Source organism: Aspergillus clavatus, genomic scaffold, assembly GCF_000002715.2.
Source record: "Aspergillus clavatus NRRL 1 1099423829805 genomic scaffold, whole genome shotgun sequence".
In the NCBI taxonomy this organism is placed as follows: Eukaryota; Fungi; Ascomycota; class Eurotiomycetes; order Eurotiales; family Aspergillaceae; genus Aspergillus; species Aspergillus clavatus.
The window spans coordinates 3303367-3321590 of record NW_001517094.1 but is presented as its reverse complement, the minus strand read 5'-3'; the positions used below and the strand labels follow the sequence as shown (position 1 = coordinate 3321590).

General features: G+C 50.5%; 6 protein-coding genes and 1 non-coding gene across 7 annotated transcripts in view, besides 6 other annotated features; 1 reads left to right on the top strand and 6 right to left on the bottom strand.

Annotated features, from left to right (window-relative positions):
* Window positions 1-530: 530 nt before the first annotated feature.
* Window positions 531-556: a microsatellite.
* Window positions 557-814: 258 nt separating this feature from the next.
* Window positions 815-839: a microsatellite.
* A 754-nt stretch (window positions 840-1593) lies between these two features.
* Window positions 1594-1626: a microsatellite.
* Window positions 1627-3155: 1529 nt separating this feature from the next.
* On the bottom strand, window positions 3156-4774 carry ACLA_029100 (GTP-binding protein RBG1; the record flags this gene model as incomplete). Its single annotated transcript, XM_001269607.1, has 9 exons — window positions 3156-3302; window positions 3359-3715; window positions 3780-4117; window positions 4178-4248; window positions 4300-4336; window positions 4393-4467; window positions 4535-4577; window positions 4640-4660; window positions 4754-4774. The coding sequence occupies 9 exons, from the start codon at window positions 4772-4774 to the stop codon at window positions 3156-3158; spliced, it is 1110 nt and encodes a 369-aa protein (XP_001269608.1).
* Window positions 4775-5326: 552 nt separating this feature from the next.
* Window positions 5327-6452, top strand: ACLA_029090 (putative cysteine dioxygenase Cdo1; the record flags this gene model as incomplete). The annotated part of the gene is made up of 5 exons (XM_001269606.1): window positions 5327-5599; window positions 5877-5948; window positions 6028-6165; window positions 6228-6285; window positions 6337-6452. 5 exons carry the CDS (start codon window positions 5327-5329, stop codon window positions 6450-6452), a joined length of 657 nt encoding a protein of 218 aa, XP_001269607.1.
* Window positions 6453-6971: 519 nt separating this feature from the next.
* Window positions 6972-6991: a microsatellite.
* Window positions 6992-7036: 45 nt separating this feature from the next.
* On the bottom strand, window positions 7037-9693 carry ACLA_029080 (glycogenin; the record flags this gene model as incomplete). Its single annotated transcript, XM_001269605.1, has 7 exons — window positions 7037-7135; window positions 7203-7869; window positions 7921-8654; window positions 8717-9304; window positions 9387-9493; window positions 9566-9626; window positions 9661-9693. The coding sequence occupies 7 exons, from the start codon at window positions 9691-9693 to the stop codon at window positions 7037-7039; spliced, it is 2289 nt and encodes a 762-aa protein (XP_001269606.1).
* A 1284-nt stretch (window positions 9694-10977) lies between these two features.
* On the bottom strand, window positions 10978-12540 carry ACLA_029070 (alpha/beta fold hydrolase; the record flags this gene model as incomplete). The annotated part of the gene is made up of 3 exons (XM_001269604.1): window positions 10978-11790; window positions 11853-12325; window positions 12393-12540. The coding sequence occupies 3 exons, from the start codon at window positions 12538-12540 to the stop codon at window positions 10978-10980; spliced, it is 1434 nt and encodes a 477-aa protein (XP_001269605.1).
* Window positions 12541-13289: 749 nt separating this feature from the next.
* ACLA_029060 (putative capsule-associated protein CAP1) lies at window positions 13290-15223 on the bottom strand (the record flags this gene model as incomplete). The annotated part of the gene is made up of 2 exons (XM_001269603.1): window positions 13290-13341; window positions 13401-15223. The coding sequence occupies 2 exons, from the start codon at window positions 15221-15223 to the stop codon at window positions 13290-13292; spliced, it is 1875 nt and encodes a 624-aa protein (XP_001269604.1).
* Window positions 15010-15043: a microsatellite.
* A 959-nt stretch (window positions 15224-16182) lies between the features above and the next one.
* Window positions 16183-16210: a microsatellite.
* Window positions 16211-16464: 254 nt separating this feature from the next.
* ACLA_029030 (ferric reductase-like transmembrane domain-containing protein) overlaps window positions 16465-18224 on the bottom strand; it is a gene marked incomplete at both ends in the record, with an annotated part of 2344 nt that continues 584 nt past the window's right edge. The window contains one exon of the mRNA XM_001269602.1: window positions 16465-17034. Coding sequence (XP_001269603.1) covers window positions 16465-17034 — 570 coding nt within the window. The remainder of the gene's footprint in view (window positions 17035-18224) is intronic.
* Window positions 17872-17952, bottom strand: ACLA_029050. Its single transcript has one exon. It is a non-coding gene; the product is annotated as a tRNA-Ser (tRNA).

Sequence of the window (18224 nt, the reverse complement as noted above, 5' to 3'; positions counted from 1 at the left end):
ATATCTATATCTCTGGGCCTATGGGCCTATGGACCTCCGTGTCTACTGTCTACATACATACTACAGACTATCCAGTTAGTATGTAGAGCTTCAAGTCCTAAAAAATGGCAGACTTGCCTATCATCCGGCTCATCGAACGCACGTACAGTTAACAGTACTCCTCTCAAGGGAACACATTACACAGCGGTTTGTGTGGCTGCATAGAAGGATTCCGCTATGCCGAAGCAAGCGACCCAAAAAACAGAGACGGACGGAAGATGAGTGTACTCTGTATGACAGCATATTTTCTGACGGGGGAATTGGGAAAGATTGCGATGAGGACCAGCAGTAATCATGCAGGCACTATGGACCGGCAGTAGGGAGAAAGGAGTAAATGCAGCCTCCACTGAGTCCACTCTGATGAAAGCCTGCATCTGTTGGTGCTTTTCCAGTCACCTGATGGAACAGATTTTGTTCGCTTTGCATCGATTCTGCAATGAGTGCAGCTTTGTTCTCGATCTCTGCCATCATAGTTGCTGGATTAGATTGCCTTTTTTTTTTTTTTTTTTTTTTTCTTGCATGGCATTTTGACTCTGTTGCTGTGTGGAGTGTGGACATTGGAGTTGAGGTAACTAGAATGACCATGGACACTCCAAAGTATCTATCTCATCTCCCCCCTCGATCCATCCCAATAATCAGGGGCAATATAGCACTTCTCCAATGGACATTTACTTTGTACTCCGTAGCCTACCCGCAGAACTACCCACGGGATAAAACATTCCCCTGTCGCCAAGTTCCTGCATCCTATGCTGTCACTCGTATCTCAACAAAACGAACAAATAACTAACAAATAACTAACATAAAAAAAAATGGAGAATAATAATCATAGCATAATCAAACACCCTGCAGCTAAAACATCTCAACAAGCATGGATAAGGCTTTGGTTCCGCGCAGACCGCTTCTTATTCTTCCTGTCTGTACGATGACTGCCATGGCACGATCATATTATCGACGGCCATTAAGCGCCGCGGAGACAAACCACCTCCCCTCCCCCCCCCCCCGGGCCGGAGAGCAGGAAAAAGCCCTCCCCACACTGGATGGGACTGGTTTGACAGGTTGAGGCCAATTGGATATGAGCGATGACGATATTGCGATTGATGTCTTTTTTTTTTTTTTTTGGTGGTCTCTGGGATTTCGCTGCCGCTTTTCGCTTCGTTCGGCATTGACTGTTAACAATTGCGTCAAGGTTCAAGGTTGACTCCGGCTGTAGGCTGGTGTTGCCGGATGGAGATCACGGGTTGTACCGTAACCTTAGTAACCTATTTAAAAGTACAGGAAGGTGTAGACTGGGTGCCTGAGTAGCTGAGTACTACGTAGATTGGGGCGCCTGAACTACTCTGCCTGACTTTGCCTGGGTGCCTGAGTACCTGACTGCCTGAGGCCCAAGTAGGGCACGAATGTAGGGCATGTCTGCTTTGGGTTACACTCGAAAGGGGGGGGAAGCTCTTCGCGCAGGGAGCATGCAGGTTATGCTTGCTGGTAGTTCTTAGTTACCCTAAAGGCCAGCTAATTGTATTCAGGGGATGTCCGGCCGAGAAGGAAGAGGAAAAGTAAAAAAGAAGAAAAAAGAAAAGAAAAGAAAAGGAAGAAGAGGTTTGGAATTCGATCCTTCGTCTTGGATCATGGCTGATGGCTGATGGCTCACTGGTCCTAGCCTCTAGGGTACTGGACCTACCGGGGTACAGACTATCTACGTAGTACATACTCCGTAGATAGGTATGAGAAAGCTTGTTGGGAAGTAAATAGAGGTACCAATATCGCCATTATGTATTTCTGCAATTCGGCTTACATACATACAATGGGAGATCTTGGTCCAGATTAATTGCAGTATCAAGACACGCCGGGTATAGCCATAGCCATATAGGTAGGCATAGTTACTTACACTCACCGTATGATATCCCAACTCCGCCAACACGAGTCACCGGCCGGGCTAGAGTGTCATCAGCGTCGCGGGTTGCAAGTCCACTCGATACTCGATAGTTACTCTCTAACCAGGCTTTCCCCCCCTTCGCTAAAAAAGCCACCGGAAATCTAGATCAAAGAAAAATCCCACATGGCCAGAACTCCAGCAGCACAGATTACAGAATGACCTGTCTGATCTGATTACGCAAGAAGGAGGGATTCGTACCTACGACCATAAATTCGGGGCCCTCATTGGACGTGTCTCGTCAGTGGCCGGAGGTTCGGACTTCCAGACCCTGTGTCCGGCCGGAACTTTCGAGACGAGGCATGTCTCAGTTCGTTTCGAGCTGGGCACTTTCGTGGGAGTTTGGAGTACATGGTAGGGCTAGGAACCAGCAGGGGAGCCTTGTGCTTTGGCGGGCCACTTGGACACGGTTGGGAGATGGGTTTTTTTCGTGGTTGAGAGAACCTGAACGCCTCTGTTTGTGAGGTTATTGTTGAAAATCGACGACACGATTGACAAGAACATCGGGTCCTGGACTGGTGGTTGAATGGCTCATCTGGTCTGGCGCCTCGTTCCCGTTGACGATGAACAATGTCAGAGGCTATTCTTAAAAGGGACAATGCACTTGAATGGAGGGAAGGGCAAGAGATAAAAAAAAAATTTCGGCAGTCTACTCTCATAAGTACGTGCTGCTAAACCAAAGACGTAAGATCCCAGTCTCGAAACTCTCTTTTGTTCTCAGACACCCATCACTAATCTCCCCCGGGATCTCGTCCCCCTACCTCTTAGAAGAAAGACCGCAAAGGGCTGAACTTCACGGGTAGCAGTGCGATCATTCTCTAGCTCATAGTCCAGTGGTATATATCCACCTCCTCCAAATCGACGAGTAAGGGTCCCAAAATAGTTGCTGGCATCTGGCAGCATGCTGCCCCGTGCGCGGACCATCATCTTGACCGATCCCATCACATCTCTGTAGCGTCTCGCGGAGCTGTGTCACACGAGGGGCGGCCTTTTTGTCGTTGATAGAGCATCTAAGCGTAGCATCACTGACACAGACCTTCCGTACTCTCGTGTGCAATTCGCCACAGCCTTTTCCACTACCGCGGGGGATTCTCAGGTTTCAAGCTTGTGGCGCATGCTTAGCGCTTGATAATGGTCACTGTAACGACCAGTCAGTCTCTGATGATACGCCGGGTGGCCGTTGTGGCTGTCAAGGGGCAATGAGAGAGTACGAACCGATATCTTCATCTGCCAACTCGTGCGACAAACCGACGCGCTGAGGTTGGTGCTTAACGGAGCGGCCGTAAACGATTGCCACCTTGAATTGATCCCGGATCGATCTGTGGATGGAGTTACACTATAATGCGCATCAGTATCGGGTTTCTCCACGAGGGCGTAAAAAGGAGTCCATACAAAGTCCTCAATGGTGCACGCGTTGGCTCTGAGCACGACGGGAGCCGTGTAGTCAGGCGCTCTTCCCTTAGGCTTAGTGTAGACGCGCCGAAGGTTGAGTTTTTCCCACATATGCTCCAGAAGCTCGTCGATGTTCCAGCCATGTTCGGAGCTGATGGGCACGGCATTGGGAATTCGATACAGGAGATCCAACTCCTCGATTGAGATGGAATCAATCTTGTTCAAGGCGTAGATTACCGGGATATAGCTTCGACTTCTGGCCTCGAGGACATCGATGAGATCGTCAATTGTTGCGTCACATCTGATAGAAATATCCGCAGAGGAAATCTTGTATTCGCTCATCACAGCTTTGATTTCCTGGTTGTGATAGAAAAGAAGCATGAGCATTTGGCCCTCGATAGAGTCAATGAGAGCGACTTACGTCATGATCAATATGCGTCAAGGGAACGGTGCTGGTGACTGCGAGACCACCCTTGTCCTTCTTCTTGAAGACAATGTTTGGTGGCTGTTTGTTAATTCTGATACCGAACCCTTCCAACTCGTTCTCGATGATCTTTTTGTCGTGCAGCGGTTTGTTGACATCGAGGACGATGAAGATAAGATGACAAGTCTTGGCCACTGCAATGACCTGACGACCACGACCCTTGCCATCCTTTGCACCCTGAATAATACCAGGAAGATCGAGGATCTGAATCTTCGCGCCGTTGTACATCACCTGGCCCGGAACAGTCGTCAAGGTTGTGAACTCGTACGCCGCAGCTGCGTGATCCACAGGTCAGATCTAATACCCAGAACGCTCGCAACAATCAACAAACATACCCTCAGAGTGTTGACCAGTCAATTTGCTCATCAGGGTACTCTTGCCGACGGAAGGAAACCCGATGAAACCACTACTCAGGTCAGCAATGTTATCAAAAAATTCGTTTGAGAGTACAACATACACACTGGCGACACCAGTACGAGCAACATCGAAGCCAGCTGTGACCCCTCCGTCAGCATTCTGCGAGCGAACATCATCCTCCAAGAACACTTACCACCACCGCCACCACCACCGCTGGTCGGTGTCAAAAGTTCTCGTTTTAGCTTCGCAAGCTTAGCTTTCAATAGACCTATCCAGTTGTCAGTCGCCATCACCAGTACGATGCATATATTGTCCAGAGCCATATGCGCGCATACCCAAATGAGCATTCGTCGCCTTGTTCTTCTGAGTCCGAGCCATCTAGATATTCGGTCAGTCGAAAAGTACTCGCGATGTACGATTTGGCGATGCGCGGCACAAACCTCGTCCTCGATTTGTTTGATCTATTCATTGAGAAGCATAGTTAGCACAACTCCTTCGATTGCAAGCAACAACGCAGGATGAGACGAAGAAGTCTCAAACCACCATAGGCATACCTTCTCCACGGTTGTCGACATCTTGACGGTTTGGTACGAGTACTACCCTCGTACAAGGCGCAATCTTCTAGAAAGGAAAAAGAAACTTTTTTAAAATGAAAAATGGACTCTTTTTGTGTCCTGTCCGCCGTACTGCCGTTCTAAGACCGAGACAATTCGTATGCACGTCAGTCGTGAAGATGTTTCTTTCTGTGGAGAAACAATCTTTGGAATTGTGGCCGCCACTTCATTTGCTGGTCGACGCAGGGCGGTCTCCCATGGCGGGGTTGCGGCCTCAGGCATCTACAAGGCATCAGTGGCAACTGGCAAGCCTTTCTGACTTCTGTTCTTGTGCTTCGCGGTGGAAAGAGCAACTGGCTGGAGATGGCTCTCCGTTCCATCGTTATGACCTGATACCATAATGGCTTATGGTGTTGCACCGTCCAGCAATATGTATATCACCTCCTATTAAACACCCTGAATCCTCTAATCACATCTTCCATTTCGCTGCTCAAGCGCTCAAGCTAGGTAGTATCCGACTGCTACTATACTTGCTCCTCTCGACGAATCACAGCCCATCTGTCACTCCCAACAATGCCATACCTCAACCCCAGAGCACCATCACCATCGCCCCCAGTCACGCCTAAACATCCACCAAATGCCTTCGAGAATCTCGTCCAAGATCTCAGCGCCGCTCTCGGTCCAAGCTCCGGCCTGGATTCTTCCGACGTCAATCCACTCGACATCCAGCGCCTGATGGAACAGTACGTCTCCGATCCCGTCGACTGGTCCCCGTTTGCCCTGGGCGACTACAGCGGGGGGTATACACGGAACCTCATCGACGAGGGAAACGGCAAAAGCAACTTGGTGAGTGGACTACTATCTACTTTCCTGTAATGTACTTTGAGCCGGGAGCCGGACCCGGCGATCGATTCGATCGATCAATCGACCACTATCCACCCCACAACCCACCCCCTGGTATCTATCATATTCATACATATCATACGCATACATCAGAGCTCCGTATCACATGGCATTCTGTACCTGCATGCTGCATGTACCTTTTTTGAAACCCCGTGAAGCCCGAAGGATCTCGGTCACTCCGTCCAGCCGCATGCTAATGCGGTAGCAACGTCATCACTAGTTGATCCTGGTTTGGAGCCCCGGCAGGGGGAGTGCGATCCACGGCCATGCCAATGCGCATTGTGTGATGAAGGTGTTTTCCCCGACGCGCGCACCACAGGCGTTGTATCTATGGCCTACAGCCCGGGCTGATGAGGTGTGCTTACCACTAGATCCTCAAAGGCTCGCTCCAAGAAACCCTGTACACATGGCCTGACCAGGAGAAGGTGCAGCGTGGGCAGCTATCCTCCCCGCGGGTCATCAGGGAGACAATATACGAAGAGAACGAGGTAACGTACATGTCTGATGAGGTCTGACTTATCCCCTTCTCTGGCTTGGGCAAACGGCATGGTGAGGCTAAGGGATGCAATAGCTCGGTCTGCACAAGATCTCGAATCCGGATCCTGACAACGCCGCTGTCTCGTTGCATCGTGAGTGTTTTGAGTGTCTGCTGCGAGCTGCGTCTTGCTGACTCGATCCAGTCTATACGCCCCCAAATGCAGCTACGTATGGGTTCTACTTGTTCGACGAGAAGACCGGCAGGGCGAGTCATATTAAGCAGACCAACTTCTATTCGATTAGAGGGGAGAGGTGCTGAGATGCAGCGTTTGACTGCGGGTTCTCTCGTTGCTCTTGCGGAATGCATGGCCTGTGGTAGTTGTGACGCCTCCCTACACCTATCCAGCTTGAGCTAGATGCTCGGCTATTAGGGGCATAACCTTACTCCCATTCTTATACTTCGTGCGAAACAATGATGAACGATATCGATAGAGACGTTGGCTGGCTGTTCCAACCATCCATCCGTGTCTCCCCATTCCTCTGCGATCAGTATGAAAATCCAAAGTCGGCTTCTAACAATGTCTTTGAAAGAAGCTAAGTGACCCAGTGCCAAAAATTGAACAGAAAATTATCATTCGCTCCTCATGAATGGCTCGATTAAGTCCTTAGAAAGATAATGCGCATTCTCAAGACATACTGTACAGAGGTTCATGCACGAGACATGCGAGATTGCCGAGTAAATCACAACAGAAACGCCGGCGGTGGAAAAGAGGAAAACTCATTACCAAGAACCATGTGCATTAGATCATACCGCAGGAACAGTCATGGGCCCATCAATCACACACACACACACACACAAAACCACAAAAGCAGAAAGCAAAATGGAGAGGAAGGACCACTCTCTCAGCCATGCTTACGCTCACGCTCAAGCAGCAGAAAATCTGGATTCTCCAAAACCTCGGACTGGCGCCGGCAGAGCTCTTCGAGGCGTGCCAACGGATTCTGTAAACTTGCAGTATAAGTATGTCGCCCGAAGGAGGTGCAAAAACACATCAACCGTGAGACCCACCCAGTCGTCCTGGTTTGGTACGCCTTCCGCGATGGGTAACTGTTCGTCAGTGGTATCACCGCCTGAAGCTGGTCCGGAGTACCTTCTGATGAGCGCGGGCGTTACGGGGAGGCTGGGACGTTCAATTTCGGTGGGATAGTCCGTTACACGCATGCCCCTCATGCCATGCTCGGGTGTTTGCCCTCCGGGGGGCTTATTTCCCGGGCTGGGCCCTCCGGAGAGCACCTGAATGTTGCCCTTTCGGGCTTGCTGAATGGACCGGATGTACTTTTGTATCTCTGGGACTTCGTCCCACGCGTTCGAGCGGGAGTAGCTGTCCCATGATACTGCTGATGGTTCATCGGCTGTCCATGAGGTCCACGATGCAGTGGATGGCCTGTATTCTTCTCTGCTAGAGGTCGATGGTGATTCTACGCTAGTAGTGGAAATGGTGCTCGGTTGGTCCTCCAAGAAGACACGGGTCGGTTTCGGCGCATGCCTCTCCCAGGGGAAGAGTTGCGTGACCTTTGCTGGCTCCGGTTTTGTAGCAGGGACCTGATACCACATATTTTTCGGGGCCTCTGGATACTTGGAGGGGGGTTGGAAAAGTTGTTGATCCTCCGACATGGAATAAGTTTTCATTGCCAGTGCAATTCCCTCGGGCTTGCTGTTGACCGGGGGCGGCTCCCTAGAAGCGAGTGAGAAATGCTTTATTTAATGGGTCTCTGTGGTGACTTACCGAGCGGCATCCCATTCAGCCTTGGGCGCCTCGAAGATATCGACCTCTTCTTGGGGCGGAGGCGATGCTGGCGGCTGCTCTTGTTGCTCGGAGAAGGTCTGCGCTGGCTGCTGGTGAACTGGAACTTCAATGAACGCCGAAGATTGCGCGGGGGCAGGTTGGAAGCTAGTATCCTGATGGGGAGGTTGCTCGGTTTGCAACGTGAAAGCTGGCTGGTCGGAGTGCGGTTGAATGTAGGCGGATACGTGTTCTTCTCCACGAACATACTGCGGAACAGCACTTCGGATCGGTACCGGCGCTGGTAGTGGCTCCGGTGCAGAATCCGGTACTGGCGTGGGTGCTGGCTGGTGGAACGGCTCACCTTGACTCTGACGATGCTGCTCTGGGCTCATATGTAAATGTTGTACATTTTGTGCATGTTGCACATGCGATATCTCGACACGATGTGTGCTGCCTGTTCCATGGGGAGCTTCCTCGCGAGGTGCTTGCTGGGGCGGGGGTGGATGATAGCTGTACGATGAATGCGAGACTATCGGCGGCTCTGGCTCTGAGTGTGCTTCCTGCGGTAGATCATGTTGGAAACCAGATCCTTGCGCATAGGAAGTAACCGCAGATTGGCCTTCAGATGGACGAGAAACCAGTACGCGCGGTGGCTCCATCACAGATCTCTGCGGATAGACACGCGGATTACTCTGCGGTCGAGCAGGCTGACTGCCTACAGCGTGAGCGGGCATCTAGTAACAGTGAGCAACCAGCCAACAACGCGATGTATCTGCAACATAGAAGCCCGACTTACCGTGGCAACGGGACGATAATGTCTGTCGTAGATGGCCCACCACCGCCCAAGCAGCTGATTATACGGCGACTCCACGGGAGTCACTTGTCTGGGCATGTTCCACGGTTTTCGAGCGCCGATAAAGTGAATCAGACTTATAGTACTCTGGAAATGCTTGTACGCAGGGATATACTGGTAGTTGGCGCTCGGGGTGCAGTTATACGTGAAGCTCAACCTCTCCCAGTTGCGAAAATGCATGTTTAGTAGCCCCTGGTCGGCGCCGTCGAAGCTGATGCCTCTCTCCGCAAGCGCCCTGAGCGCAAAATAGTCTTGCATATTGGGCCGAAGAACCATGACACCGCTATTGAAGCAATCCGGCCAGCCGACGTCTGGCGCCGCCGCAAAATCCGCATCGAGCGTCAAGAGCTCATCGGGGGCTCTCAAGGCCACGACGTCGCAGTCGATGTACACGATGCGCGTGAATTGCGTTTGTCGCCAGAGTTCGATCTTAGTAAATGTCGATACCAGGTCCGGGCGATCCATCAGCCAGAGGTTCGCCGGGGTGTGGTTCGTTGCTGTCCGCACGGGTATGATCTCATCATATATGGTCTAAGGGAACATTGTTAGCAAGACTGCGATGGAGATACCCCCTGCGTGCGGTTCAGGCGCAGGTGCTAATGGCAGATCATACCCGAAGCTCATTGATCGTGGCGTGCTGTAAAGTATCCGGTGTGTAGAGAGCGACAAGCTTGGCCTTGGTACCATTGTCACGCAAGGAATGGGCCAGGACCACGGCGCCTGAACGAAAAAAAAAAACGGTAAGATTAGAAAAAACGGAGGCTCAACGCTCATCAAGCATCACTTGTTTACCAGGAAGATAGTGATCGGTCAGGACAAGCTGTAATTGGATTAACACTGCTTGCGATAAAGCCTATACAGCTTGAGGAATGCGGATAGACACATACAGTGCAATAAACGGCACTCCCATCAGGTGCCATCTCGGCGGTACCTGAATCCCGCTCCCAGCTCCAAGAAATCGGAGGAGGGGGATCGAGAGAGAACGAGGGTGGGAAGGGGGACGGTTTAAAGGAATAAAACGAAGTCGTAAGAGATTAATAGAAAGAAAATGGAAAAATGAAAGAAAGGCGAGAGAAGGCGACAAGAGGATGGGTTGAATCGAGCACGGGAACTTCGTTCAAGGGTGACGTTGAAGCAAACCCAGCCCAGCCCCGCCCGGCAGCAGTGTACTGGATGTATCTGTATGTGAGTCGAGGAAAGACTCCAGGGATCACTAAATATAGTAATCATAGCTAACACGATCGGAACGACTGTGTCCACAAGAGCTGCATCGCGTCCAGAGAGGTTACAGACTGTTGTCCATTCTGAACGGTCGCTCAGCAGCAGGAGCCATTAACTGCTATGTAGATGGTAACAGGGAGAGCTTCAACTCGCTCAAGAACGGATAGCTCTCACTAGTTAATCGCTCGATAACCAACAGCTACCCATGGATGATCGCAAAATCAAAACCGACGATCGCAGTGAATTTCTCCGGTTGTTATTTGGGTAATAATAGCCGCCCAGTCTGACCACGGCTCGCCTCAATCAAAAGCTTCCCAGTCCAGTCGGCGTAGCTCCAGCTTCCAGTCAAGTATTGTATGATGGGAAAGCGAACAATACTGTGTCTGTACCTGTCCCTCATCCAGTTGCTTTGTAGGACCTCGAGCTCTTCTTCAACGTTCTTGTCTGCTGAGTCGTAAGTCCTGAGTCTGACAGCAACACAGTTCAACAACAGCTAGTTAGTTTATGGAGCTGTCATAAGTTGACCCCCTGCACCAGCCCGTGCTCCATGCCACCAGCGGCGCTTTGATCCCCGTTGAGAAACAGCCCAGGAACCAGTGCGGCCGGTGAAACAATTAGGATGGCTTGAGGGTAAAAACAGAAAGAAGTGTGAATTTGATATGTCCCTTGCTTGGGTCTTCGCGCTGCTGGTTACTTTCTGATTGCTACTGAATCTCTTCAAGATATCAATGGCTCGGTGCATGTCCTGGAGAAATCAAATGTTGTGCTGCACAGAGGTGCAACCATGATAGGATCAATCCATGATGGAAATGAAAGTAGATCGTCTCCCAGTCCGTTTTGGTATACCACGCACTAACTCAACCGGCGAGTCTGCATCTGACACCAGTAACGTACACAGGCAGCAGGGAAAAGAAAAAGAAACAGAGAAGGCAAAAGAAGATCAACTACCGCAAAGTACAACGCCCCGTACCAATGCGCCAGTCCTACTTCCGGATAGTCACCACCGCGTTGGGGTAACAAGCCTGAACCACAGCACCGATATCCTCCTTTTCCCCCTTCACGGCCCATTCCACCGTCTTCTCAATAGCGACTCGGCTCTCCCGCTCCAACGGAGTAAAGTGGCCGGATCTCGGGAGCACCACGACCTGGCTGTTGTAGACCAAATAATCCGAGATACCATCCAGACACAGCTGGGCGTTGAGAGCAATATCGGCCTTGCCCCAGAGGATCGTAGAATTCGCCTTCAACACCCCAGCAGGTCCGTCGTCGAACAATCCGGCTCCACTACTGGTGCGTCGCATTTCGTTTCCTCCCGCGATGCTATGCAGGTCGGCAATGGTTTGGACGGATTTGCGCCAGCGCGATACTGCCGCCCCATCGCGGTAGTAGCCAACCATATGCTGGAAGTTGGAGAGCGCACGTTCATTCTTCACAGTAGGTGGGTACTCGGTGCCATCAGCTGTTCGAGTCTTGCATTCTTCTGTCGATGGACCCAAGCTGCTGGCCATGCACTCTGCAGCATCCCGAATCGTGAACTCGGCGTTCCCGTGGGATCTCTTATGGATCGCCTTCAACAAAAAGAAGTTGCCCCCGGTACCAAAGTAGCGAACGAGGACCATCGGCAGTTGCATCACAAAAACATAGCCTGAGAGTTGTAATTGGTGGAAGACGGGCCAAAGGGACTTGACGGCCTTGAGAAGCGTCGAACGCGACCGAATTGGAGAGCGGATGGAGGTCTTGAACATCTTGGACGAGGAAGACAGCAGACGTCGAATATTCGCCACAACGAGTCCTGGCTGAAACAGGCAAGTCAGTATCAAAAGAATGTCACCACCAACAGCTCTTCGGGAATACATACCACAGGCCCATTGGTGAGAATGAACCGATCCGCCAGCTGGGGAGCTTCAGCCGCAAGCCGCGTCGAAAGAACACAACCCCAGTCATGCCCCACAATCACCGTCCTGCGCTGACTGTTCCCACTCTCCGTGTCGATTCCGTACTTGGCTCGGATCGCGATGATGAACTCTGTCAAGCTCTCCAGCACATTTGTCCCCGAGTACTTGTCCAACCCATCACTACCTCCGTAGCCCGGCAAGTCAAGCACAACCAGCGTGGCCGCAGACCGAAGAGACTTCGAGCTCACGATATACCGCCACACAGCCCAGCTATCAGGAAACCCGTGAATAAAGACCACCAGTGGTTTCTGAGAAGCGGTCGCGATTTCCGGGGTGTCGTTGCAGAGATAGTGAAACTTGAATCCGCTTCGCAGGGCGAGGATATTGTGGGAGAGACCAGACCATTCCTTCGAAAGATTCCAGAAGCGTTCACGAGCTAATGCAAATGCAAAGATTGGTGAGCTGAGGAAGCTAAAAGCCACCCGACTATTGCGAAAACTCACCGAGCTGTAGTTCCAGCTTCTCCTTCTCCGTCATACGCTTGAAAAAGGTGCCCTTCACCACAGCTGTGACTCCATATAGAACCAGCGTAAAGATTCCATAGGCAAAGACGACGGCAGCCGTGAAGCCCTTGGTCAGACCACCTGCCATGTTGCAATTGTTACTCACCGGAACCACTGCTTACTCTGGGTAAAGGAGTGCGATGGACGGATTCGTCGTTTAAAAGGAGAGGATGGCAGTGGCACCGGGTATTTTGTTTATGGGATGTGTATAAAAGTCCACAATCCAGTACTTGTCTGAATCAAGTTCGGGAGGAAAAAAGAAATGCGAGCTATGGAAGGCTGGGAGCTGACGGAGGAGCCCCGTTGGCTGCCTGGAGATTTCTTATTACTATTAGACTAGAGTTGCTAGAAGGGAAATTGTGCTCCGCCTATCTAAGACATGCGTCATCTTGCATGTGATTGTGCTCATTTGATGCCACAATTGTAAGGCAACAAGCAAATATCCAAAAGTATTTAAAATAGCGTCCAGGCGTCAATAGTAGCTCAAGGTCAAGAAGAACATGTTTTTAGGTTATGCAGATCTATACTGGACGCCTCAAGCAGCTTCCAGAAGGGCAATAACAAATCAATAGATACACCTGCTGTGACAATAGGAACAAACCCCAGTTTCAGCAGCGACCATGCCGGAACCCAGACTCAATCAAATATAGACATGTTTTAAACAGATCGAAAAAGAAGACAAAAGAAAACAAAAACGCCAGCTCATGAAATGCAGTCAAGTACTGAAACATCACTCCGCGAAGAATGGGTATTGGTACATAGCAAACGCGAAAGTCATCAAGAAAAGATATCATTACATCCCGAAATGGAAATTATTAATCCTGGCTCCGGTCTCTATCAGAGAAAGAAGCCCAGGTTCTCCCGGTTATCATCCACTAACCGGCCATATCTGTGGATACAAAATTAGCAACTCGCAAGGCCTTGTCAGATTGAAGGATAAAGACTTACTCTAGTAACAGTCGGAAGAACCAAACTTCAATATCCTCATTCCGTAGTGCCTTCTGGGCCCAGCTCTGACCATTCTTTGCGATTGAGGTTGCCGCAGTCTTGCCCTCGGCTTCGGAGACAAAGTAGCGCATTGTCTCAACGGACTCTTCACCCGCCAGGCTCATGGGAACGTAATGTAGCCAAGGCTTGATCCACTCGTCATGCCATTCACGGAAGATGGCAACCTTGCAAACAAGACTGTTACTGTGCAAGAAAGCATAGTATCGACCACTGAACGCATTCCCGTCGATATCAACCAGATACTTGTAAGCCCAGGCATCCTGCTGACCGGCTGGCCCTACTACCTCAAAGAATTCCAGCTGGGCAGCGCAGTCATCCGGGTCACACTGCCCAATGAATGTGAATTTGACGTCGAATAGATCACTGTACTCTTTGCGACGGACATCCTTGGTCACCCACTGTCCATCGGTCTTTTTCGCGAGAACCTTGGCATTGTTCAGGCTGTTCATGTTGGTGACCAAGATCTGACGGTGTTGCCGTCGCCAACCGCCAGCGCGAGAGAATCCTCCCGTTGTGGAGCCTCTCCAGTACATCTTATCCTGTTTCTCTTCCCAGGCATAGTCCTTATCTTCTGAGTAGGGGACTTTATTGGCCCAGTACCACGGGCTCGGATAGAGAATGTCCTGGAAGCTAGAGATCTTGCTCTGCGAAAAGATCGGGAATAGGTCATGAACAACGTCGAAAGCGTTCGGGCGGTCAAAAAATCCGTACGTCTTCCTCAGAGAAGGTGTATTGCAAATATCGGAGAACGCCGTGGTGTTGAAGATGAACCCTAATTCCCCACGTCTGTACGCACCAACATTGTCGGGGGCATTCTCGTCCAGTGACCGGACAGGGCTGTCTAGCGGGCAAGAAGCCCGCGAGTTGGTCCAGGTGGCCTGATGGGCATAGCGATTAAAGCGTGTCGTGCGCATCCCATCAATGCGGTCGCCCTTGTTTAGGTCCTTCGGCCGAGAAGACCATGAATTCTTCGGCGACTGATTCTGAAAGGATTTGGGGAGAACATGGCCTTTCGCGAGATTGACCAGTCTCTGGAGATCATCGCTCGGGACGACGACTCGAGGCTCGTCGTGGATATTGAAAACGAGGTCCATGTCGGGTAGGTATTGCACGAACTCCTTCATCATCCCAACCGTAGCGTCTCGCTGCCATTGGTGACCATCGCCACCTCCCTCAACCAGACTAGCCTTCCCATTTCTGATAAGAAGTCCGATCACGGCATTATCATATCCCAGCGTCTCGCGCGCGCGACTTCGGATCGTCTTTGGGTCGATACCCCAGAAAGGCAGCAGGGAATGGTAAATGGTGTCAAACTCGTCGATCAACTGCACGCCCTTCGATTGAGCAAATTTAAACCACTTATCGAAATGCGGCGGAGGGTGCATATTATATCGGCGGCGATACTCATTCACGGCCTCCGCCAGCGACTTCGATTGACGTGAGTATAGTCCATTGAATTGCTGCTCGGCATTTTCAATGAGGTCAGCGATAGGATGTCGATTTGTGGGGGTGGAGGACTCGGCGACAGTTGCAGGTTGTTGTTGTTGTTGTGGTGGTGGTGGTGGTGGTGTTTGTGGTGGCGGGTGCGGTCGTTGCTCCGGTGGTGATGCTTGCTGTAGCTGCTGTGCATCATTGAGGGATGTATGCCCAAAAGGAGATCGGTTTGTTGCGACATTGAGGTCACCATTGCCTTTGAGCAGGACAATTGAGAGGCCTGCAAGCGTAGCAATGGCTAGGAGAAGCAAAAGTCGTAAGAGGCGCATCCTGCCATCGGTGGAGGGTCTTCTAGTTTTGAAGGCAATTGGGGTACCAGGGAAGCATTGACACGATAGCGATAATCACAAGAATGCGTCCCCCCTCTGTGTGATTTATGTAAGGGTCTTGCGTCGTGCGATGGGAAAGATAGGGAGGAGCCTCCGTTGAGCGAGGACAAAATGGATGGAACGCTGCGCACGCGGGGACAGATGAAGCAGATGGCTGGCCACTCGGCCTGAGTTTCCTCAGGACGAAGTTAAGCTAACTATTAGCACAATCTAATAATGAGTCGGATAATTTCACGAAGTCGGCGGGACCAAGGAATTGTCTCTAAAATCAACCCGAGGACCCAAAGCCCCAAAAGTCAAAACAAGGGGAAAAGCTAAGTCCCAACTCCCAAGAGATCAGAGAAAGTAGAAACAGGGGTCCAGGACTCCAGATGGCCCAGACCACTGATTGTTCCAGCTTCCACGTGTATGATGTGGTACGTCAAGCAAGCGAACGGCACAGAGAACAAGGGGTCGATGAGGATATGAAGGTGAAGTTATTTGCTACCTGCGGTCTTGTCTAATGGCTATAGTTCTTGTCTATTCTTTTATTATTATTGCCATTATTGTCCTGAAGTGTGATGTGGAATGAACGCCCCTCAACCTGTGGCTAGTCAGAACGGGCAGAGTGCAGACTGCAGACGACAGAAGCCAATTTCGCAAGCGGGCAACGCAATCCGTTTCTCGTTAAGATTGGAGTTCGAGAGTCAAGAAAGGAAAATCATAAGGGGGTCCTACCATCCTGAACAATCAGGCACAGACCACGCTGACGCAGCATTTAATATTGGAGACCCTCAGTGGCGGTTTCGTCAGCGCACTGGGTTCGTCAATTCATCATTAGCTGGGGAATTTTGGGCTTGCCAAGTCCCTAGCGCACCGTTCTATTCAAGTCCCTTTCTTGGCGCTACACTTTTTTCTAAAAAAATAAAAATAAAATAAAAATAAAAAGTTGGTCTCGGAGTCGGAGGCTTATGGGAGATTGGCGTTGACGAGATTTTCCTGGCAATGAACTTATCCATTGAACTCATATCATCACTGCTGTTCATTTCATTTAGGAGTGTCTCGAATCGCGGATTCTAGAAGAACGTCGTAGACCCTAGACAGTAGATACAGGCATCATAAATAATAGGCGCCAGACATTCCCCTGGGCCCAGGCAACAGTAATATATATCCCAGCCCTCTAGTGCTTGCACTACTATAGTCTATGACAACATCCAACAACATGCGGCATTGACCATTGAAGCCCCCAGCGTTTCGATAACGAACAGTTGAGCATGAACAACGTGGTTGTAGGCAGCCAGACAGAGCACAGCAACCAATGACACATGCACCAAGTAGAATACTCGTCGCTTCGACTGGACGGACGTCGCCTTCCTTACCCACAGCCCAGGGGATGATCCCGTGGGCCGCGTAAAGAGAACAATGATGATCGCCATCAGTATTCCGAACACGCCCCACTGGACATCCAAGTCACGGATCCGTTTGGCCAGCAAAGACCTGAAATCTGGGTGAGTCGACTGGATGAAGAACGACAGGTACAGCGCAGCGTGCGCGAGTAATAGCGGCGAAATAACTAGCCGACCAAATAGACGGTGGAATGATGTCAAAGTTGATTGCGGGGTGTATGTCAGAACCGATATGACAGACGGCGATGACGGCCTCAATGTGGATATATACCGGGCCGGAGAGACGAGCACCTGGAAAGGCAGCTGCGAGAGAGCAACATGACCCAGCGCTTTGGTCAAGTGAAGATAATCTACCAGAAGAACGGGCTCTTAGCTCATATACTTCGCAGGCTTCGCAGCATCGCAGTAGGATGACCAGGTAACACTATCCATGATATCCTACTTCGAGCGAGGCAAGTAGTCGCAGTTGATAGTCTCGTGGTCCCCTCGGCAGACAATATCATGCATAAACAACACCCGGAATCACAGCGCGCGAGGTTGAGGTACATACCATCATCACTCCTCCATATACAAAGGGCAGATAGCCAACCAAGCCAGAGCAGACAAATGACATAATGCGCTCGAGCTTCCCCCCAGCCGCGAAAGGGAGGTGAATCCCACCATGACTTCTGCTTTCCTGAGCTGCTCGGAGTCTGCGTGGATGAGGTGTAGCTATTGTACCCACGGACTGCAACCAATGCAAGGATAACAGACAGTTGAGCATAATACCCGCGAAGGTCAAGAAGCTCACGACGATACTGTACCTCAGCTGGAGAAAGCCCAACGAAATGCCACGGCCACGATAGCAACATGATGGCGGTGGTCGACAAGGAGCCGGATTTTCACCAACAGAGGCTTCACAGGACACTTGAAAACGATATTGCGCCAGATGATGGAAGTAATCACACCCGAACATACATCACAAAGTCAATTATACTGATTGTATATTTAATGACCTGGCGGATACACCATTAGCCGATCCATTAACAATCACCGGATATATAGAGCTGTTCGCAAAAGCCAGCCCTGCATATTGGAGAAAGACGTGGCCCAACCAAAGCCAAGCTCGAGAAGAATAATCTATTGATACTAGATCATTCCATTTGGCAGAGCAAAAACAAACCAATCAAGTCTAACAGAATGTGCGTGGAGAAAAAAGAAAGCCGTCAGCGACAGGACTCGAACCTGTGCGGCCGAAGCCAAGTGATTTCTAATCACTCCCCTTAACCACTCGGGCACGCTGACTGATATGTACATTGCTCCGTTATTTGAACATATGGTTCAATCGCAGGGAAGTATATCGAGTCTTCCCTTGATACCTAATAGTCGACTCAGAATGCAAGTGACCCTATCGCAGCGACTATAGTATATTAGCCCATAGATCTATGGCCCAACAAGAACACCCTGGATACTGTCAGCGACAAGGCTGACATATCGGGTGCATGTGGTTGAACACCTGGTCCTGATAATTCTAATCTTATTAGTACAGAAAATGCTGTACTCAATAAACTGACAAT